This window comes from Fringilla coelebs (genome assembly GCF_963513975.1).
Source record: "Fringilla coelebs genome assembly, chromosome: Z".
Lineage (NCBI taxonomy): Eukaryota > Metazoa > Chordata > Aves > Passeriformes > Fringillidae > Fringilla > Fringilla coelebs.
In genome coordinates this window covers 34,967,027-34,991,292 of record NC_140031.1, presented here as the reverse complement: position 1 = coordinate 34,991,292, position 24,266 = coordinate 34,967,027, and the positions used below count along the sequence as shown (strand labels likewise).

The following is a 24,266-nucleotide window of genomic DNA, read 5'->3' as shown; positions in this document are numbered from 1 at the left end:
TTATCTGCTGGACAGCTTTCCAGCAACTCTGTCCCCAGCCTGTACACTGCCTGGGGTTGTTGAGACCCAAGTGTGGAATCTGGCACTTTGCCTCATTGAATTGCACTGCTTCAGACATAAGGCCTCACAGTGGTCTTCATCTTTCTCAGAAGAGGAAGCAGAGGGGCTGAAATTGATCCCTTCTCTCTGGAAACCAGTGACAGGACTCAAGGGAACAGCATGAAGGGGTGTCAGAGAGGTTTACACTAGGAAAATGTCCCTTCCCAAGAAAGCAGTTGAGCACTGGAGCAGCTCCCCAAGGAAGTGGTCACAGCACCAGCCTGAGAGAGTTCAAAAAGTGTTTAGACAATGCTCTCCAGTATATGGTGTTGAGCCCTAGGGATGGTTCTATCCAGGGCCAGGATTTGGACTTCGATGATCCTTGTGGGTCTTTACCAGGTCAGGATAATCTATGATTCTGAGTCTTCAACTGTGAAATGCAGTTATGCACAACTCAGAGTAGTAACTGAAAATATGTGAAATGCCAGTAGAGTGCTCTCTAGAACAAGAATCCTCCACTCCATGTGGTTTCATATATGATAGAATTAAATGCTCTTAGTAAAGGTATCCAAATGATTTAGTTATCATCAAGTCTCAGAAAGCAATCTCAGCAATCTGAGTTTGCAAAGAATTCTCACCTGCAAGTTTCACCTGCACATGTTTTATAGATGTGCCTTGCACAGAGTATCAAAGTAAGAGAACTGTGCACTGCGCGCCCTTTCTTCTTGAGTGCCTTTGGCTCTGGACTGCATGGCTTACAACAGTTCTTTCCCTGCACCACCACACCTTCTTCTCTCCCTTGTTACTGCACTTTTCAAAGCTCAGGCTCAGACAATTATTCACAACATCAAAGTATCAAATCTATACATTATGGCAACAAGAAATACTCATCTTGAATATTGTTTCCAAGGCTACATTTTTCAGCTCATCTCAACATTCCCACATCTCTCAGTCTCCAGCCTACATGAACTGACTTTATTGAATATATTCATGTCTACAAGTAATAAATGGACAAAGTATTTAAGAAATAGGTGAAAATGTCTCATCTGTAACCCTTCCACATTCTATGAAAACAAGGAGAAAAAACTGAAATTTGACTTCATAGTACAAATAATGAAAAATAAATGTATACACTCAAGTGTCTTCTTGGACTAAAATGCTGAGTGCAAAAATGTGGAAGGATCTGTTCCAAAATGTTTTCTCTTTTCACAGCTCAAGAACACTAACTCAGAATGTAAAGAAGAAAACAGCACTCTGACAAAGGATTCCACATTCTTTTCAGTTCAGAAATGATGGGATGCTAACAAAGTCCAGAAGAATTACGGCTGTAAGGATGAAAGCATGGTAGTATACCTACCACCATCAAAGCACAAAATCCACTCAAATTAACTGAATTTAATATCAACAATTAAAGTCTGTCATGTTCTGAAGTAAATGGAAGCTTGAGCAGACAGGTTTAAGACTAAGTTTTGATCTGGATTCACATATAACACAAATATATTTATGCTTAGTCCGCAGTCTTTCCTCACTTCACCTACTGTATATCACAACTAATGTACAGGCAATACTAATTACTTCAAGGTCACTTAAAATACTTCAGACTTAACAGTTAAATTCTATAATTGAATTCAAGTATAGTCAGTGCTATAAAGCACAGGACAGTATGCATCTTATACATGCAAATTCTATTCATGTAAAAGTAAAGTCCCAATACCTACCCTCAAAAAAAGTTAGTCTGTGATTAGCTGCACAAAACAACAGAGACTAACGTGGCTTTGGCTAGGTATACTATTAGTACATGAAGAGTGAAAGAAGTCAGAATTAGCTAAATTAGTGGCACCACTAAAAAGATGGCAAGAACAACATGAAGAAAAACACTCTTCACTGTATATATACTTTCAATAGGTATGCATGTTGTATAGTTGCATTTACTGTTAATAAATATTATGCTAATATAACCCACAGAAAATACCAAACCGCAGTAACAGCTTTCCAGAACAGTGCAGAATAATTTGTACAGAGACAGAAAGATAATTGTCAAATAATCTAAAAAAAAACCCAAACACAAGGATGACCACTATCTCTATAGAATCAAGTTCATGAGTTACTAAATAACAGACTGTTAGAAGTATTTACAAATGACAGAAAAATGGAGCTCCAAATTTTGTCTTTGACTTTTAAAAGAGTTCACATACATTCTAATAATAGGACTGCTTTCCACATATATTAAACATAGCCAGATCACAAAGACTAGTCATGTCAAAAAGTAGTAACTGTGAGTTAATTTCCAAATTTTGTTAAGAACAGCTCAAAAGGTAAAATATATTTTTCAGGAAAAATAAGAAGGGGACAAACTTCTGTTCTGAAGAAGGCATAAAACAGTGACCCAAACCATTTTCACCAAGGAAAGGGGGTGGTGAAAGAGCAAGAACCAATTCTTCAAACTCCTAATTGATACAAGTGCAAAGGAAAACTTCCACCCCTGAGCTATATTGTGTAAAGGACTTGAAATGGGAAAAGCACTTAGGTCAGATGAAAAAAATGTCTTCTTTTGCCAGGCAGGCATTGTTTATAAAACAGATAGTGAGTATTTTTTCTTTGGCTTTTGAAACTCTCATCTAACATGACATAATACTTAGACTTCAAAAATTCCAGCATTTTAATGTTTTCTTCACTACACAAAACAGCTGAACCCAAATTCTGCAGCATTATGATACATCTGTAAATTTGAAGGTACAATTAAACTAATCCTCAACAAAACTGAGTATGCTTATTAGCCAAGATTATTATGAACTCCAAATTAATTCCCATAGTAGTAAAACTCTGAGGGCTTCTAAGTCCAAACACTTGACAACTATTTCATAATTATTGGCTAAAGTTCACAATAAACTAACTAAACAGCGAGACAATTTTCTACAGCTTTAGAGAAAAAGCTAAATTTTTCAAGAGGCATTAAGTCAATGCTTGTTCATCACTTTTTTGTGAACCTTTCAAAACTGTAATGCTAATAACAAGAAGGTATTTTTCTGAGAGTTTTTTATGAAATCTTTTAAAAATCTTACCTCGGTCATTTTTGGAGGAGAACTGGTAGCAGGTGCACTTTCTGGCTTAGGAATGCTATCAATTAGCTCCAGGATGCTTGTCACTTTCTGGTCTGATATTTGGATAGAAAGTAAAGGCAACTGTCCTGACAGTTTGAACCTGTTTTTAAAGAACCAAAGTCAAAAGTTCCATAGTTAACTAATCTTAAAATTATTTCAATCAAACTTCACATTAGTTTTGTTCTAAAAAACATCAAAGTCTTCTGGGTCCAAAAATTCATCTAACCATTGCATGTATAGTGTGTGTGTGTGTATATATATATATATATATACACACACACACACACATATATATATACAGACATACATGCAACCCTTCTGTTGCACACAGATAAGTCACTTGATCAGCAACTATCCACTTAGTAGTGTAATTTATATTCCATTTGCTACAATGTCTTGTGGAGCACAACTACAAAGAGTACTAATAACTACTTCCGGTTTGGTTACATAAGGCATAGTTTCCTTACAATCAAAATTTGCCCCCTCATGTTCATGCATTTAATTTAATTACTTACAATAAATCACATAACTGAGCTTTTACACAGTCTTTTACAGAAGAAAAGATGGAAGCGTTTTTTGCATATGAATGTTTAGGGCTCAAAACATAAAAAAAAGAATGCAAAATACTTCCTAGAACTCATGTATAGTTAAGCAGACTATAGCAGTAGTCTAGATATTTAACAAAAGAATAAACATACAGCAATACAGGGTATAAAAGAATAAAATAACCATCTTTAAAAATGAAAACAGTGAACATATTTAAAGTGTAATAGAATAGGATTTGGCCAAAAAAGAAGTAGAAACACATCAAACATACACATGAGTTTTTAAAGATTTAAACCACTACTTTGTTTTTCATACAAGTGAGTGTAACAGAAGCAAGAAGAAAATTTGCTGAAAGAACATATTGTGTTTTTATTACAACTTCTAATTAGAACAGATAAAGAGGTTTGTTCAACAAGTAACAAGGAGCACCAGATGCTTAATGCATAGTGTGTAAGGAACAGCCCAGTTAGAAGGAAGGCACTCAGCAGATACAAAGCAGACAACTGCAAATAATCTGGGCACCCTACACTGCTCTTTAAACAAAAGCTTTTAAGGTTTGGAAAACCTCCATATGGAGAACAATTACACCCCATTTATAGAGACTGAGGCACGGAGAAGCTAAGTGCTTCAATTGATGAGGAAATCTGTGCAAAAATTTCCTTCAAGTTCAGTCTAGTTGTGTTTAGAAAGAAAGAAATGTTAAAAGAGTGTCACCATCAAAGCTGCAAATCAGTACATTCCTTCACATTGCAATTTTTATTGTGTTTATAATGAATGCTATAATATAGGATGCTCTTGATAATGCTATTCTAATACTTTCTTTATGCACCTTCAAAAACCATATGACAGACTCTCAGACACCTCTTCCAGAAAAGGGAGGAACCATACAATAGGATAAAACAAACATTAAAAAATATAAAACCTTACACAGGGTGTAAAATTACAGAATTGTATTAGCGCTTCTAAATTTCAAGTAACAGAAACTGTAAGGAGCATCCTATTACCAGAAATTAAAGAAATGCAGATATTCATATCCAACCAGAATGAAAGTCCATTTTAATGATTAGGAGGTATAAGTAGATGAAAACACAGATGAACAGTGAAAGTCCTTTGATACAGCAGTCATTACCAAAATTACCTAAATTAGCATTCTCTTCAAGGTAGCAATATAGAAATGTGTCTTTCTAAACAAAGTCAGGACAAAGTCTAGTAAATTCATTACTGTTTTGACAACAAAATTGCAAGGAATTCAAATGAGTTCAATTGGTCACTGAAAGACATACAATCAAAGAATCAAAAAATAAAGACACACAATTATCTGCTTTTCAGATAACCAAATGTAAAGCAGGGGCCTTCCAAACTAAGAAACTAATTTGTAAACATCTACTACATTAAACAACAATTCTAGTAGTAGGTTTTGCTGCAAAAGTAACATCTTTCCACTCATTTTTCTCAACAGAACTATGCTGTTCTATGCAGACAGTTCCAAATATTAATTTTAAAACTCTGGAAAAATATAATATTTGGTTTACATGACAGAATACTTGTATAAACTGAAATATAAAGGAATGTACATTAAAACATGTACATCAAAAATACATTTATATATATATATATATATATATATATATATACACACATATATAACTGATGTGAACATAATATTCAACTAAAGTATATATTCAACCCTATTCAACTATACTAAAATTTACAGTTTAGGGGATGCTTGCTGACACCAAAGCTACCGCTAACTTTTATCATTTGTGCCCAATGCTATATAGAGAAAAATTACACAGAAATTTTCCAGAATCAGTCTGACACATTAACTGCCAAAGCACTGTCTGGTAGGCAAGACAGTTACAGGTAGTATTGCAATACTGCAACATGTGTACACATTACAAGAAGACACTCCTTAATTCAGGTTATACCAGTGTAATTTTTGAGAGATGTGAATTACAAGCCTACATTAACATTATGTCATTCTGTTATATGACTACAGAAATTAAATCTCACTTTCTAACATAAAAAGATTTCTGTGAATCGCATTCCCCTTATTTGACCTTCTTCAACAGAGAAAAAGGAGGGAAAACATTAAGATGATTTGTCAGCATTGAAATTCAGAATCTGGCCTCCCAGGTTTCCAGAAGGTGGCAGCATTACATCATGCAATCACAGATCATTATTAACAGTACTAATTATTTTCTACTGATTGGTACAATTTCCATAACTAACAAGATTTTGCTAAACAACCCTACATGCAAACTCAAGGCATTAGGAGCTGTTTCCATAGCAAGTAAACTAACTAGAGCAACAAGCCAAGTCAAAAGAGAGGGAGTATAACAGCACATTACTTTTCAAAATATTCTTAGTATTTATAGAACTGATTTTAAATTCAGATTTTTAGCTCCTTGGTATTTTCAATGAGAACTGAAATGTAGCTATTAGGAAGACTGAATTAGAAGAGGCAGTAATATTTTTAATAAAAATTGTTAAATATGTTAAGCATACTACTATAACATTCTATGACCTTTTTGGTATCTGAAAACTTAATTTTTTATTTTTCTAGAAAATTTATTTTACTTTCAATATTTAAATATAGCCAATGCAAAAGTGCACAGGTATGACCAGATCCTTATTTTTTCCTCTTTTTCCCCTCAAAAAAGTAATTTACCATAAAATTTCAAAATTGGGAAAAATACATACCTGGGCATTCTCGCATCTGTAACAACCATAGCCCTGCTAAATTCCAGGTTTACATCCAAGGGCTGCAAGATACACTGAGATGAGTTTTTCAGCTTCCGAGCTTCTTGCCAGTTCTCATCTAGAAGAGCAGAGAAAACCTACTCTAAATACTGAAAGAGATTCCTTCTCAGTACACATCACAGAATTCAAGTATCTGATATTAGTGCATATTCCTAAAATTTCAGGTGCCATGACCTCTTTTATAGTTCTATCAACAGACGTATTCATACAGGATCTGAACTTCAGCCATACAAGACTAATTAATAATTTCTCCTATTCTCATCTTCATAGCTGCAGCATCCATGGGGTAGACTTCTAAGGACCCAATCCAGAGCCTAAACTCCCAGTACCATGCATGGAGATGGTACTGGGAGTTTAGGCTCTGGATTCTCCCCTGGAGAGTTAAATCATTAAACTGAATTAAACCCAAAGGATTAAGAATTAAATTATTCAGACTTCTCTCATTATGATTGACTCTGTGTTGCTAGTTCCCAAAATACAAATGTCTCCTTTGATACCTTATTGAAGTAGTTCAATTCTCATCCTTTCTTTACCCTCAAAAAATGATCAAACCTACAACTACCCATGGATTCTGCTCTAAATCTGGAGAAAAGCAAAGGCACTGAAGGAAAATACCATAAAAAAAGTAATTACAGTCTTACACTCACTATGCAACAATCAAATGAGATGCTTTCAACAAAAGGAGTTTTATTATGAATTTGCTAAGATTGGAACTGAAGTCCTAAAGGTATTTTGGAAATTCATCACGTGTTCATAGTACTGAATTTAGAACAATTACGTTTGGAGAAGTACATTCCAAAAGATTCTCCACTGCTTCAGCTATGAGGCACAACCACCACCATATTGTATTTAGTCATATAAAGAAAGACTACTTTCATGAATACTTACCATGTTTGCTGTAAAGTAACTGCATGCTACTGAGCTGGACATCAAAACTGTCATAAGCTCTGGACATTATATCTTCAATAGAGGTTTGTCCTACTTTGATTTCTGATAAATCGGAACGACTTTTGCTTGCCATCTTAAAATATGTCCAAAAAAAAAAAAGGCATAAATCAATTTTAGAGATATTCAAGGCACTTATTCTACAAATACCATAACAAATGATTCAGTCCTCACTATAGGTCACAGAGTCTTACAACTATCACAGCACAGCAAATATCTAAAATTTCTAGACTGCATCAAAAACGGAGTATTGACACCACTTCTTCCTCAAAGAACGAAACAAAAAGCAAATTAAAATATATTATATACTATGTACAGAATAATTTTCTTTAATAAGTAACTTAGACTCCAAAGCATAAAGTCTCAACCCCTTTTTAATCAGTATAATTCAGATTTTTATATATAAAATATTACTGCATTAAACAACTCAGACATGTGAAAGGTATTTCTGAACTCTGTTGAATTCAGTTGTGACACATTAGAGAGGAAAAGATGATTTGTGCATCATCAATGTCTTTCTTTTAATATCAGTCAATATTTCTTTGATTCACTTTGGGACACCCATACTTTGGTATTTCACATTTGTATATGCCCTCCCTGATGTTTATCTCCCAACAAAATGTGTCTGTACTCATCCTCAGATGTCTAATAATTTTGGATTCATATTTGGTTTTGTCAAACCCAGGCAATATTCAAAAGAACTAAAAGAGGTTTAAAAACTAGAATCTAAGACACAGCATTTATTTTTCAGTACTACTGGACTCTAGGTCCATTGTAACTTTTATATTAAAAACAACTTGGAGATGCAAATTCAGATTGACTAAATTAATAACCCTATTTATCTACTGAGACATAGTTTTAATTTTACATGCCATTTTTCCTCCTGGGGCTTGATCTTTTCCAGTAAGTAACTGAGGGAAATACATTGTTTGTTTTGTGTTAAACATACTCATTCAACAAACGACCCACCTCTCACTTAAGCATATGTCACTTGAAGTGAATACAGAATTACTAATCATATCCTGAGAGGCAACTAGATTTTCTCTTATGGTATTTCTAAATTCTATTAAATCAGAGGAACCAATCTAAGAGGCACATTCACTACAAAAATTACTCATCCACTTCAGGAAAAACATGCCACACACACTTTAGTGTGATTTTGAAATGTGTTCTTCTATGTAATGCTTCCAAGAGTAATCTTGTATGGGTGGAAAAGGAAGTGGGCTATTAGATCTATGATTAGATCCAGGAGGCTGTCTCAAGCACACAACAACTACAAAGTACCAACCCTACATATGACTACCAACTGCCTACATATGACCAATACTCAGAAGAGCTGGTGAAATCATCTGTCACTGAAATAACTTGGATCTACAACCAGGTCACATGATTTTTAATATCTACAGAGCAAGCTTCTTCACTAATTCTACTTTCTGAAGCAATCCAACACATTCTTTTTAAACATGACCTATTGTACAGACCTGCAGTTGGACTGGAGCAGTCCATTACCGAAGCATGGTACCACTGCGACTGATGCACCTGATCAGAGCTCTGATGGGAACATGCTGCCACCCAGGTGCCAGGCCACAGGATGTGCTCAACTCTTACGACAATACCAGACAGCAGCAGTGAGCACACCTGTGGGAGGTGTGCCCAAGTAGAGAATCCCTCTGCTTAGGGACAAAGCTCAGGGAGGAGAGCAGCAGGTCAAGCTGATTGACAACCATCTGAATGAGAGCCAGTGAGTGCCCTGGTGGCCAAAAGCAATAGTGGGGCCAGCAGAACAAGGAAAGGGATTGTCCCACTGTACTTGGCACTGGTGAGGCTGCCGCTTGCATACTATATTTCATTTGGGGTTCCTCACAGCAACAAAGACATTGCGGTGCTGGAATATGTCCAGAGAAGGGCAACAGAGCTGGGGAGGGATTTGGAGCACAAGTCCTGTGAGGAGTAGTCAAGGGAGCTGAGGTTCTTTAGTCTGGAGAAAAGAAGGCAGTGTGAGGCCCTTACCTTAAAACTACCTGAAAGGAGTCTGTAGCTCTTGAGGATGTAGGTCAGAAGTTAGCCTCCTACCCCAAGAAACAAGCAACTGAACATGCAGAAACAGCCTCAAGTTGTACCAGCAATGGTTTAGAATGGAAATTAGGAAACATTTCTTCATTGAACTGGTTACTATGCACTGGAACAGCTGCCCAGGGACATGGTTGAGTCACTGAACCAAGAGGAATTTAGAAGCCATATAGATAGACATGGCACTTAAGGACATAATTTAGTGGCGGACTTGGCAGTACTGAGTTAATGGCTAGACTCAAGAATCCTAAAGGTCTTTTCCAATCTAAGTGATTCAGTAGTTCTGTGATCAATACAGGCTGCTGACAATGGGATTATGAGTTGCACTATGGAGTAGGGCCTGGGAGTGCTCGTGGATGAAAAGCTGGATGATACCTGGCAATGTGCACTCACAGCCCAGGAAGCCAAACATATCCTGGGCTGCATCCAAAGCAGTGAGACCAGCAGGGCAAGGGAGGGGATTCTGCCCTCTACTCTGCTTCTCACCTGGAGTACTGCAACCTGTGGGACCAGGTCCACAGAAGACCCAGAAAAGTGATCAGAGGGACAGAACACATCTCCTCTAAGAAAAAGGCAGAGAGAGTTGGTGCTGTTCAGCCTGAAGAATAGAAGGCTCTGGGGAGAATTTTCAGCAGCCTTTCAGTATTTAAAGCGGGCCAAAAAGGAAGATGGTAACAAACTTTACCAGGACTTGTCCTGACAAGTCAAGGGGTAACACTTTAAAAGTAAAAGTAGATATAGATTAGATATAAGGAATTTTCTTAAAATGAGAGTGGCATGACACTAGCACGAGTTGTCCAAAGAGGAGGCAGATGCCCATCCCTGGGAACATTCAAGGTCAGGATGGACAGGTGGCTGAGGAACCTGATCTAGTTAAAGATGTCTCTGTTCATTGCAGTGAGGTTAAACTCAGTGACCTTTAAAGGTCTCTTCCAAGCCAAATCATTCTATAGTTCAAACTGAAATCACATGTTCATAAAGTCATTATGTGGAAATTATGTAGAAAACTAATTCTCGTTAGCAAGATTTTAGGATTTGAAACAAATTTTTGCTAAAAAACAGCAATCTAAACAGATGGTAAGTGGCAGAATCAATTTTACCCAGAACACAAGTAAATAAAAAGTAAATTGCCTGTACACATGTTAGATCATTTATCCTGAAGTACACAAGTTCATCAGTGAGTAAGAAGAAGACCACTAATAATATGGACAAAGTCTCTTCTATTTTATTTCAAAGTCTATTTCTTTTTTATAGTGATAAACTATAATTTTACATACCTCATGCAAGGGAAAAGTCAAAAAGATAAATCATTATCTCAAACATACCTCTAATCTCATCCAAATTATCTTAAAAATTGCCAGTATGTTTACTTTGCTCATTTTAAACTAAATTCAGTGATTAAAGGGTAAGTAATAATATGAAAAATAAGAATACCACTTAATCATGTAACAAAGAAGTTCACTATTTTATATTGTAAGGCAATGTAAAAAATTACTAGACATTTTCCATATAACAGTCCAAAGTATCAACAGTAGTTTCATACTAGGGAAGGAGTATTTTCTAGCAATTCTTTTGCACTGAACAAATCTACTGAGAAGAGTTCAGTAACTTCTGCCTTGACTAGAGAGCACTTTAAAATGAATACCTAATAAATAAACTGCAAGAGGTACTCTTACTCTTGTAAGAGTACGAGTAAGTACTATGGTACTCTTCACTGCCATAAAACTCAAATTAAGAAACTGTAAATCAGGTAAAAAGCAGAATTATTATTTTTGATAAATTACCACATTATGTAAATACATACTTTAAAGCTACCAAGATCCAGAAGCAGTAAATTTGATGTGTGGTCATAGAATCCTTTTTGTGGAACAATGATGTATGAAGCCATGAGGTTTATTTTGAGGTCAAGAACTTTCTGGGTTTCAATAATATACAACAAACCTGAAAAAACCGTACAATTATTAAATACAAACAAACAAAAGTAATTCATACAGAACCTATAAGATTAAAGAAAATCAAGTCTAATTTTTTAAAAAACTCTATACGCTAGATAACTACGGTATATTCGCTCTTCATATTTCCTCTGAACCATTAATTATAGACAGTTCTTAAAGAAGCATCAAGTAGGTGAAACAATGATAGCAAATAACTGACAATTATAGACAACAATGTGACATATGCAAACTCAAAAATGTTTCCCACTGAGCAGAGATGAAATTAGAAGAACAAAATGCAAACTGCAACTTTGAAATTACTGAATTAACCCACTGTGTTCCACAGATTCAGAAATTTAATTGCTCTAGAATTTCTTATTGGGAGCATCCAACTACAGTAGTCAAACTGTTAGTGTTTATTGATACTGAGATACACAAGTTTATGCTAACTCTGCTGACAAACATCTCCATTTTGAGGCACCAGAGATATGCAAATACATTATCTTACAAAAATTAAGTTTAAAAATCATGCAATTAGTTGGGAAAATCAGATCTTCATAAGATTTGAGATCAAATTCTGCTTTTTTGCTCAGCTGAAGAGTGAATGGTATTGCTTCAAATTAGATCTGAAACTGCCTTATGATGCAGCCACAACTCATAAAATATTTACCATTTACAACAAGCTGATGATCACAGAAGTAGAGATAATGAATTATGAAGATAACAACATGATAGTAAACACATCCACTGGTAAGATAACAATTAAAACTGCTGTATTATCAAAGCTTGCCCTGTCACAGGAGAGCTAGGCTAGTCAGTAAAGAACTGGATGGCAACTACATCTCAGGATTTGCAAGACAAAACAACTTGGAATAACAAGAAGAGTAGGATTTTATCAGTTTGCACTGCCTATTGAATTTGAGTGATGTAGAAAGGTCAAGTAAATATTTTGTTGGTTTTTTTATTTAGGAATAAAATGTAGTGGAATCCATAAACTGAGCTCTGGTAAACCAAGCTTTTTTAATGTCTTTTAATGCTGAAAATCATAACTACTCCAGTGCAGCAGGTTCCTTTGATTTCGCAGTTCACAGTTCCCCTGTATTTTCCAGCTATCTTCTATTGCTTCAAAGAAAGGTGTTAAGAACTCATTCTTGAGGACTGCAGATCTGAACATATTAACTACATTTATATGTTTCCATTTTTCTTATTCTACCTCTGAGCTTAGCACAGTCCCCTGCATCAGAATATTCTGAAGATCAAATCTTTTTTCCCTGGCAATTCTCTGAAACTCAGACAGGATTTTACAAGCAATTTACTGCATATTTTGAGACATTCTCATCCAATTTTTCATTTGTGACTGGAACAAGGTTTTAGGTTACTCTGGACAACAAAGCATTCTTGTGAGGGTACAAACAGTATTGGATATACCACCACGGTAATGATATGCTCAAACTGTAATAAGCACAGAGGACAATTTCGTACTTCCACAAAATATTAATTATGATCAACACCACCAAATTTGGTGCTAATGAGCAGAGAACCAACCGTATTATATATAAGCAAATTTAAAATTTCATCTCAGAAATCAACAATTAACTGTTTTGTCAATATACTCAATATTGCTCAAGAAATTTCTGAAAGAAAAGACAAGCAAGCTGAGCCATATAATTCTGGTTAATCTGATATTAGTCCTTCATTAAACAGTTCAGTCAAAGAAGAACTAATGAATAAAAATACCATTGATGCTTGGTTTTCCTCCCTAGCCTGACAGAAGCAATCAAATAAACTTTTTGCTTGAGTTTTTTTTAAATCTTTATCACTTCAATATTCAGATTTTTTTTTATTTACAATTTAATTATTACTACGTTATGAAACTATAAGAGGTTTAAGAAAACATCCGCTGTTTGTTTTTTCCTTTTAAAAATAATTTATATATAAAATCTCCCCTCAGCATCCACTCCCACCCACAGACACAGGACACTGTGCTGGACACATCTCTGATTTACAAAGCCTCAGATATCCTTACTAGAACAAATTAAGTCCACAGATCTCAGTTTTAGTCTTCACAGTATTCAGCACTTGCATTTATGTCTTAAAATACAAGATCTCTAGAGATAAACAGGATGAAATGAAATCTAGTGTAACAGCTGTAAAACTGAGCAGCTGGAAAGCAGATAAATACAGTTTATGTAACTTGAACTGAGTCAATCCAAATCAAAATCAGTATTAATCAACGAAGTCAGAAAATCAAAAACACCTATACAAAGGCATAACTTCCTGAAAAACAAGAAATCTGAAAAGGATTCAGAGGTTAACCTAGAGGATTCATATCTCAGAATCAGAATCTGAGGAGTATTAAATAACTACGGCCTTCTACATACCAGATGAACAAAACAGAAGATGTAACAAACTCTTTTAACTCTGTATGGAGTAAAAATACTGAAAAACTATCTATGGCTTTGGAGCATATTTTACAAATAAGTAGAAATAGTTTAAGTTAAAAGAGATACAAACATTAAATTATCCAATACCTAGAATAAACATACTGCAATAAGATTGAATAATTCAACTTATTTAGGTGGTGTGTTAGAAACATACATACGCTAAAGATACATATGCGAAGGTACATATGCTCTTCCTATTTCTTCTGAACCACTTATTATAGACACTCCTTAAAGAAGTACCAAGTAGATGAAATTATGATAGCAAATAGTGCTAACAGAGCAGGTGGTAAACACCTTATTTAGATGGTGTGTCTGAAAGCTATGACTTGGATGCACACATCTCCATAGGGAAAGATAAACTCAGCACTCCTACGATCTAAAATTTGTCTGAGTGTGCTGTCAGATGAGTTTGCAGCACTTGCCTGTCGATGTTTTTTCACGGAATTCTTCAAGCTTCAACAGAGTTGCTGATGTCAGTTGCTCTAAATGTACATCTTTCGGAGGTCTGAAGAAATCCACTAAGTTATTTACTGTCATCTGTCAAAAAAAAAAGGTAAATTTACTATTAAGTAGGCTTTTTGACGAATTATAGCTTATTCAAATATTTACTTACTGCATCATATACTATTTCCAGTGGTTGTGATTCTATTCTAATCCTCTGATCTGCTTTATCATCCAAAGGATTAGTCTCAAACATTATGCTTAAAAGTGAGGTACTGTCATCTGAATAGACAGTTCGAGAAGACAGGAGACGGGGTGTACACTTTTCTTGAGACACACCTGTAACTTCAAGTGAGGTAATTTTTGTTTCAAACCTGTAAAGAAATGTAAGCAGACTGTTCAGATGCAATATCCGTCTGACTAAGTACAATTACATGGTAAGAGTAAAAAAAATTAGATGGAAAAAAAACCAAAACACAAACTAGTACAATACATTTCTACCCTACCTTAACTATAAATAGCTTATTCTAAGGATTTAATACATACATCCATGTGTTAACTGTTTTTCATTTCATTATCTTTTGTGTCCATTAGCTGCCCCTGTCTAAATAAAAAAGGGCATCCAAATAATTTCCTTCATACACTTTTCATGAGTGTCAGGGCAGGTAAGATATTCTGTAAAGTTACAGAATTCAAATGAGAATTCTTTAGTGTGACTTCAGGAATTAGAAGGTGCATTTATAGTGGAAAAAAGACATACAGCAGAGACAAAATGGTTCTGGTGCAGAGAAATGAAAAAAACCAAAGATAAATAGTCTAATTTCTCCAAGAGATACTTTTTAGGTCTTGGATTTTTTTTTCCCCCCAAGATGCTATCCGCCTCTGTAACAGCTCTCAGTTGAAGATTTTTTATCTCCCACACTCTAAGAAAAATATTTCACTGTAAAAAATGTAGTATTTTTTTCCCCTTTTTCTTAGTACAATAGGATTGTCAGGACCATTTAGATGCACAAGAGTACCAACAGAAAACACAGATGTAAAACCTTAGAAAAAATTCAACATAAAACTAATCAAGATCAATAGTATCTTAATATCATACATGTATTATGCTTATACATCTCAAAGTAGAGGGAGCAAGGTTTAAAACAGGAGGATTACCTTCTCCCAGGACTTTTAAGTCATTACATTTGAAATAAAATTGAAATATTTCACTAGATGCTTTTTACCACCTACTTTGAGAGCATAAAACAAAGGAAAAATCATCAGTTACATCTTTCTTCCACAAATCCAAAAGTGAACTCGGAACTTTTCAGTCATGTTAAATGCCCACAAACAAGTGGTTACAAGATCATCCTGCTCAGGTTAAGTTTGAAAAGGAAACTTAACAGTCACTTTTCAAAGCAAATAACAAGTTTGTAACTGGATTCTTTGCACATAACAATGACAAACTTAAAAAGAAAAAAAAAAAATAGTATATCCATATAAGTTAGCACAAAAAGCTCTGGAGATGCAGAGAATTCAATCATGGGAAGAGTATCCATGATTTATCCCTTAGTCGCAGAATGACTCCACTCCAGACTGCACAAGGAATGACACTTAAATATCATAATACAGTCTTAAAATGCCTACTAGTCATCATCATCTTTTCAGGAGAGGCGAAACCAGTTTGATAGAGAAAGCTCACCTTATTGCTTGTGCACCTGGTCGTTGGGTAAATACTGTACTCAAATCAGTTAATGCAAATTCTATTAGCTTAGGAGTTTGCTGGTTTTCTCTTATTGATATCGACATGCTTAATAAGTACACAGAGAACTTCATGGCTTCATACTAGATATGCCAAAAAAACAACAACATAGGAGTAAAAAATACATTAATATCCATCTTGATACAATTTATGAAGAGATGAAAGCTACAACTAAATTTGAAACTACAGCTTTCATGCATAGCTTGTATCATAGCTGGTGTAGAAGTCTAAAAGAGCAGGCTAAACTAAAGAGTATCCTTACAAATATGAGTCATTTATATCTTTACCAAATTTTGTGAAAAAGACCCTCTAATGCAGAGGTAGAAAGCAGTTCATCATATCATCCTTGGTATCTCATAGTAAGAGGATTTATCAGACTATTTCTGAATGGTTCAAAATGTTGCTCTTTCCCAGTACAATCCTCGAATCATGTCTTCCTTTATAAAATATAATCACTTATTCTACTTCATCTACTACCACTCATATTTTAGATTACAGTGCACTTCCTGATCCTTTATTAAGATTCCCTAGTGCATTTTCTTAAAAAGCTTTTGAATATTGTAAGATAACATATGAATATACTTCAATATTTAAACTACAATACACTACATCTATGATCTTATTCCTGTTAGAGCAAGTAAAAATTTATTCTTCACTATTTCAGAATACCCAAAAGTAAGTTTTGTAACCACTATACTGAAACTGCATCTAAGGATGCAGAAAACTGGCATGCAGTAACTTCATTAAGAGATATCAGAACAGTATTCAAATATAGAGACAAAGCTTCAAGAAATTTAAAAGTTATTTCCTATCATCTTTATAGATTTTTTGTTAGTAGATGAACCTATCATTTGTTACCACATAGTCGGCTATGACTTACTGATTTCGGAAGGGTTGGATCCACAGCTGTTTCACTATATCCAATTGCTGCATAAAGTTTAGCCTTCTCTTCCTGTGTCATCAGCTGTTCAAGACCTGCCACATTTCAAGAGGTTAGTTAAATCGAGTATAGATATCTGAAAAATGCAAATACTATTATACACTTTCCTGTGCTTGGTAGCTCTACAATATCAGTAGATACTGTCAACATGACTGTCCTGAATTTGTCAAAGAAAATACCCTGGGTTTTAAAACCAAGTCTTGCAAATCTAAAGCATGCTTTAAAATGCTCTTATAATTTTTTCCTTACCTATTCTATTTCCTATCTTGCTAACAACAGAAGCAGCCTTTGTGATTTACATTCTATGTTCCATCATCTTTACTAGGTGCCTCATACATCAAACACACATTGCATGAAATACACAAATTTTAAAATTAATGCAAGTAAAATTGTTTACATTCCATTAACTTCTACTGTATTGAACACAGTTCAGAAGGAACTATGGAAGAGTTGTACAATTGTATAACCTCTGTTACATGCAATTAACAATTATATCAGCAAAATAAAGGGCTAAGAGAAAATGTACACAGTAACAATTTGATAACAAATTCCACTGCTAGGTACCTAGGACTCTAATAGATTCCTAGTAACAAAAAGAATACCAGTAAATTATCATACTTGAACCCTTTACTTCTTGGTTTTTTTCATCCTTTTTTCGACCTGACCAGCTCCACATCCAGCTAAACCAGCCACCAGAATTTTCATCATCTTGTTTTACTCCTGGCCTGTAGATTTTCAATCCAGCCTTAGTTGCCTTAAATATAAAAAATATTCAGGTAAGTCATTTTCTTCATGCTTTTTTATTCATTTTCTTAAGAAAAATAAATATAGACCCAGAGCAGTTCTAACATATCAGAACATCATTAGACAAGCATTAAAAAGGCAAAAGGTTTTTAGTTTCCCTTCCAGTCACTTTTTCAAGTACACAATGCATTATCGGACCAATTTTATTTTGCGTAACAACTACCTTTATGAAAGAACAGAGCATGTAAAAGATCAATAAACATTTCTTACATAGCAGATTTTCTCTCCAGCTTTCACCATAAAAAAACCCGCAACATTATATGCAATGGTTTTATAAAGAATAATTTAAAATACATATATAAGCAATTAAACAGCCATCACAGGCCAAATTTTACATTAGCCCTATATTTTTCATTTCAAGATGGATACCCAAAGCAATTTTAAAAGCATTTATTCTTACAATACAGTATTTACTCTAACTATTCCTGCCTATGATACATATAGTTAAAATAGTAAGGAAGCCCTCCCTGCCTCCATATTCATTATTTCCACAAGTAGCAGATGCCCTATCTGATGCCAGCGATCCAATACTGGGTCCTCACAGGAAGTGCAGACTACATCCAAAACTGACCACTGAAAGTTTGTTATGGGAATGGCAAACAAACATCAAGTGATCCAAGACACAATCTTTTTCTCAGAACTATAGCGATCCACACAAACTAACCTTCTTTGTGACTAATATGATCCAAAAATATACAATCAGTTGCAGATAAGCCCTACATTTAAAGATACTCTAGTGAAAGTGAGACAGGAATCCCTTCTCAGCATTCAAAACACAAATATCTCTGCTACATAATTAGGAAAAAAACCAGCTGACTATAAATCGGTACTCTGTAGGGACTTGTCACATCTACATACCTGCTGGAAAAAGGAAGGCAGGGCTCACCACAAAAATGTAAAGGCTTCTAGATTTATACCATTGGTTCACCTCAGAGAGATGATACAGAATGTGCGCTTAACAACACAAAGCTACAAGTTTGAACAAAGTCCTCAAAATTTCTCTTTATAAAGGTTAACGTGTCATCAAGCAGACGTTACAAAGTGAATGACCCAAAGAAAAAATGGACAGGCCTTAGATAAAAGGAGGTTAAATCTGTAAGATTACAGATTTCTGGGATACTGAAGGTTGGTGCTGAAGGACAACTGCCATGGAGAATAAGTGATGGCTAAAGCTATGACTCTTTCACATGTCTGAGGCAGAAGCAGGCACCAGAGCCCAGGGAAAGAAAGACTGCAGACAGAAGCCACTTCGGCAAAGATGAAGAAAAACAATCTGTGCAGTATAGGTACTACAAAAATTTGCTGATGAATCTTCTTGAACTTTCACTCTCCTCCATTTACATTGTTTAAGTAATCAATGCAATCATAGACTTAAAGCTTAATCAGCAAGGTAACTATTTTGACTAAAAGAGAGAACTACCTGAAAGGTGGGTGTAACAAGGTAGGTCAGCCTCTTCTCCCAAGTAACAAGCAACTGAACATGCAGAAATAGCTTTAAGTTGCGCCAAGGAAGGTTTATATTGGCTGTTAGAAAAAGGGTCTTTACTGAAAGGGTTTCTGAGCAAAGCAACAAGCTGCCCAGGGACGTGGTGGAGTCACTACCCCTGGAGAATTTAAAAGGAACATAGATGTGGTGCTCTGGAACATGGTTTACTGGTAGACTTAGCAATTTTCTGTTAACAGTTGAACTTGGTGATCTTCCAGGTCTTTTCCAACCTAAATGACGCCATGATTCTATCCTGTGTTCTTACTGAAGTAAATCCTAAAAGTCTGCCCTGGGTTGAAAGGATAACATTTCTCAAGTGGATAGAGAGATTTGATGCTTAGCTACTGAAGTTACTATTTGGTACTTCAAATACTCATGATAAAAAAGCAAAAGTGGTCTGAGGTTTGGAATATAAAGTTCTGGTTACAAAGTTGCCTGAAAATCAGCACTGTGATCACAAATGTGATTTCTGAGGAGCTTGACTTCAAGGTCTAGATAAAAGGAAGCTCTTGAAAGTCAACTCTTAGGTACGCTTTTAAGAAACAGAAAAGCTTCACAAACAGTAGGATAATTTGCCTGGCTTTACTCAGCCCACATCTAATGGGTGCTCCCTTAAATACCTGGCAGACCTAAGGCTAACTGCCAGGATACCAAAGTCATAGTAGATTTTTTTCTTCTAAGTCCTTTTAATCTTTTTTCAAAGGTATGACCTGATAACAACAAAACTGATGCATCCTAACAGATAGATGTAGACAGAACACAAAATCTCTGTGACCTGATTTTCAATACTATGAAATATATTCAGATAATCAGCCAGCACATCTTTCAAGATGTACTTCTAACATTTTTCAAATGCAAGACTTAAAGCCCAAACAACTGAAAATTCATTTTCTTGCAACCTACTTCTAAATGTTACAGAAATGTATCTTAAAACTCAGGATTTGAAGGTAGTCATAAATGCAATATGACATAACCTTTTGTAAGCAGCATAATCATACTGGGGGAAGGAAGAACAAAACTAGACAGAAAATATTTCAGAATTTCCATCAACTTGCAAAAAGTTGAAAGTAAAAGATAAAACCAAGAGAAACTATACACTACAAGATAAGACTATTCCAAAATCAAATGAGAACTAAACCAAAACCAAACCTTCCACCACCCCTTGAAAAGCATTCCAGTTTGGACAAACTGAAGGGGAACAGTCATGAATGCTTCTTCTGGTTCTGTTAGAGCCTGGATAATGGTAACACAAGCATTCAAATGGGGTGCATATACAGACAGATAGGAGGAAAAATCATATTTACAGATTCCTCTTCAGAATTTTAGGTTAGAAGCACAATATCTGTGACTGGAGTAATTGCATTTATACTATATTTAATATACTTTGCATACCAAAAAAAAAAAAAAAAAAGATCAAATAGCTTTCAAGCACTGCCACAAGCAGACAAGCAGTAACTGAGCTTTATAAAGTTTAATTATTAATTACTGTCTTCTTTCAGATTGTGAACTTCTTATTCTGCTTACTTTTAGGTGTCTTAATTATTAATGGGGAAAGATCACAGATTTCAGAAAAACTACAAATATTTCACTTTAGTGACCTAGAAAGACGCTCAGACACTATATGTAAAACTATTCAGTACATTAACCTAGGAAACGAAGGCTAACAAATTAGGTTTAACTACTCAAGTCACATTGTCTTGCCTAATTGCACCAATGGTCTTAAAAGTATTCTGCATTTGCTGTACTCTGAGTAACATTTGCAAAGAGAAACACTGCATCTCTTTTCAAAGAGTCAACATACTACAGGTGATCATTCAATGTAACACAGTATCATGAAAAAAAGGAAAAAACTAATAGTCTAGGCTGCTGTGAGGAGGGAGAGCTTTGGGTGTAAGTGTTTCCAATTTAACTTCAGTCATCCTTTGGCCGCATTATCCACAGCAGGTCTTTCCCACCAGAAACAGAAAGGGATTTATCCCAGATCAGTCATTTTGAAAAAAGAGTATATGGAGTTATCTAACTTTTGTTTAATTACAAGCTGAAAAACTAACCATGCCTTACAATAAAAAACTCTGAACAAGGAAAATTGAAAGACTGTATGATACACAATTCATCACCATAGCTAAAAGGCATCTGCCTAAAATCTCCACAACCTTATGTTTCAGTTATCCATAGACTCATTTAAATGATGCAATTTTACCTCAACTTCTGCTTGTTGCCTTGCTAAAGTGATGTTAAAAATATCCAAGGCCTTTTCAAATTCCTAGAAGAGAGATGAGATGTTATTTTTGAAAATTCAACAATTGTTACATTCCACAGCTCAGTTTTACAGGAAACAACAGCAAGCAATTCAATTTGTGCAATCCAAGTTAATTAGCTCAATCTGAAAACTTAAACCTGGAAAAGAACAGCACACCAGCTTAAACTGTTTTTTCTTGCAGTTTCTAATTTAAAGATTTACCTCATGTATTTGTTAATACTACTAACAAAGAAAGGTAGTGACAAAGTTGCAAATATGGCCATTGAAAATTTTATTTTAACTTAAAAGTGATTTAGGAACATTTTAACCTTTAAGTTTGAACAAGCATCAAGATGAACAATATTTAAACCCTTGGCAGAAAATTACTAACCTCCAACAATTTTAAGATTTCTTCACTAGGTTTTTTTGATGTTATCTTTGTTTTATACAACTCTTTATAGTTCTTCACTTGCTTCCTATGATGCGAAATATGTTCCCATGACCACATTTGGAGTTTAGGTTGAACATTTACTTTAAGAACGCCATCAATAACATATTTCCACCTAAAAACAAAGACAAATGTATAGCTTATCTTTCTTTTGGTATATTGAAAAGACTCCTAAGGCTTTACAGATTCTCACTTAATACAAATTCAAGTTGCCAAGAGTGAAATTCCCTGACTAATAGTGTACTTCTGATCAGCTGAGAAACCTAAGACTTTTACTCTTTTTCCCCATACAAAGTTGACAGATTGCTGTCAAATCTACGCATGCATGTGTGAGAATAATAAAAACATATTTTTAAGGAATCTTCTGAAAATAAATCAAATCTTTGCCACCTGTGTTGCAAAGGTTTGCCTGTTTTTAGGTAACAGCTATGTACTTGTAGAGCTACCTAACTTATATACCTAAGAAATTTCTGACACAGAAATACTATCAGACTTAAGTTCCTGATAATGGTCTTTGAGGTTTTCAAATATTGTGTCCACAGCTTTGGCTTGATGAGGTCCTCACCAACTTCCTACAAAGCTAGCTTAAGAAAAAAAACAAAAAAAAACTTCCTTTCAGAATGAAATTAATTCTAACCTCCTGAAGAAAGAAGCATTTCCTTGGTAATTATTTCAAGTTAAAAAGTAACAAATTATTTTCAAAGTCTGAGGTTGCCTACCATATCTTGGCGTTGTTGTGCACTGGAATATCAGGTCTATACTTCCTATATGGCAGATTTCGAGTCATCATATCAATAGACTCAAGAAGCTCCACAACGCTGAAGTACTAGGCAAACAAATTCAAACTGAGCATTATTATCTTTCTGAGAACAACAGGTATCAAGCTTCTCTTTGAAGAGAAAATCAGTTTCAAAAAAAACCAAGACTAAGTTAATAGATTCTACACGTACACTATAAAATTTCAGACCATCTTTCTTAATTCTTGCAAACTAACTTTTTTACTACATTACATATAACTTCAGAAAAATAACTGGTACCTGTGGCTTATTGAATTCAACAGTTATATCCTGTAAGTTTACATTTAGGTCTATTTTCGGTGATGAAAAGTCAACATCAGATCGAGGATTCATAAGGAGCTTGGCTTTAGCTGAAATTGGGCGGAATACTAAAAAATACAAGTTGATATAAAAAGTGCAATTAAATTATTTAAGACTGCAATAAATTATAAAATATACTTACCTTAAATTATGCCAGACTATTAGTTTTAGAATGCTACACTTGAAAAACATGAACTGCACCAAAACAACTTAAAATAGAATACAATCCATACTCAATTTTCAGTTTCACTCTGGCAAAATTTACCAAACAAATTTTTGCAGAGCACCACCACAAACTTTCTGTCTGCTGAATTACATACAGCTGTTTCAATAAATAGTTTACATTTGTCACAAATGGAATCTTTTTTGGCTATGATACATTTATAGTACAAGACAGTTTCATATATAGCATTTATTTCACTATAGGAATCTTTTTCCTTAAGATTTTTTTGTTGTTGTCGCTGTTACAAATGCTTTACTCTTCAATAAATTACATTCACAACAATGGTTAAAACCAAACACTCCATATTTCTAATTTCAAGCCCAAGTAAGCATGGAACAAAATCAATAAGCGTTCTACATAAAAGTGAGGCACATCACAAGAAAAAACAGAGCAGAAATATTTTATCTGCTCCATAGTTTGGAAATATCAGGCTTTTGAAGCCATGTTTAGTTCAATATTTTCATCTGTTTTAGCAATTGATCCAACAGTAAGAATTTTGATATTATCTGAGTTCATGTAAATAATTTGTTTTTTCAAACATGACTTCTTTCATCTCAGCAAAAATACTGATACATTACCTTCATATCAAATATTACAAACTCTATGAAAGGTTCATACTAGTGGAAACATGCATTTTTTCAAGAAGAAACCATGAAAGTTTTAGCTACACCTCTATATGGTAGCATTCAATTAATTTTTTCCCTGTATTTAGCTTCCTTAAGTTCTTTTTTTTATGGTTCTTATACATAAGTATAAAGCTGGTATTTACATGAAGTGATAAAATTAGATTTCATGCTTATTACCTTCCTATCAAAGTTTTAAAGACCTGTCCCAAATGGGACCAAATTTTCATTTACCACAGTACACCAGCATGGTCAGCATCTCTGATGGCACTCCTGAATTTTAAGAGTGTAAATCTTGATTCCTAAGCTTTACATACACCTATTTTGAACTTACTACATAAAGACTTAAACAACTTCTAATGTTTAATACATGTTTTCT

The 24,266-nt window shown here is 34.7% G+C and overlaps 1 protein-coding gene across 1 annotated transcript in view; it reads right to left on the bottom strand.

The window, feature by feature from the left end:
- VPS13A (vacuolar protein sorting 13 homolog A) overlaps positions 1 to 24,266 on the bottom strand; it is a 101,159-nt gene that overhangs the window by 62,693 nt on the left and 14,200 nt on the right. The window contains exons 11-23 of the mRNA XM_084225488.1: positions 22,982 to 23,109; positions 22,664 to 22,770; positions 21,888 to 22,059; positions 21,458 to 21,520; positions 17,586 to 17,721; positions 16,908 to 17,002; positions 15,968 to 16,110; positions 14,456 to 14,657; positions 14,265 to 14,379; positions 11,269 to 11,405; positions 7,338 to 7,470; positions 6,390 to 6,507; positions 3,102 to 3,240 (exon numbers count right to left, since the gene is read on the bottom strand). Of these exons, the coding sequence (XP_084081614.1) occupies positions 3,102 to 3,240; positions 6,390 to 6,507; positions 7,338 to 7,470; positions 11,269 to 11,405; positions 14,265 to 14,379; positions 14,456 to 14,657; positions 15,968 to 16,110; positions 16,908 to 17,002; positions 17,586 to 17,721; positions 21,458 to 21,520; positions 21,888 to 22,059; positions 22,664 to 22,770; positions 22,982 to 23,109 (1,688 nt within the window). The remainder of the gene's footprint in view (positions 1 to 3,101; positions 3,241 to 6,389; positions 6,508 to 7,337; positions 7,471 to 11,268; positions 11,406 to 14,264; positions 14,380 to 14,455; positions 14,658 to 15,967; positions 16,111 to 16,907; positions 17,003 to 17,585; positions 17,722 to 21,457; positions 21,521 to 21,887; positions 22,060 to 22,663; positions 22,771 to 22,981; positions 23,110 to 24,266) is intronic.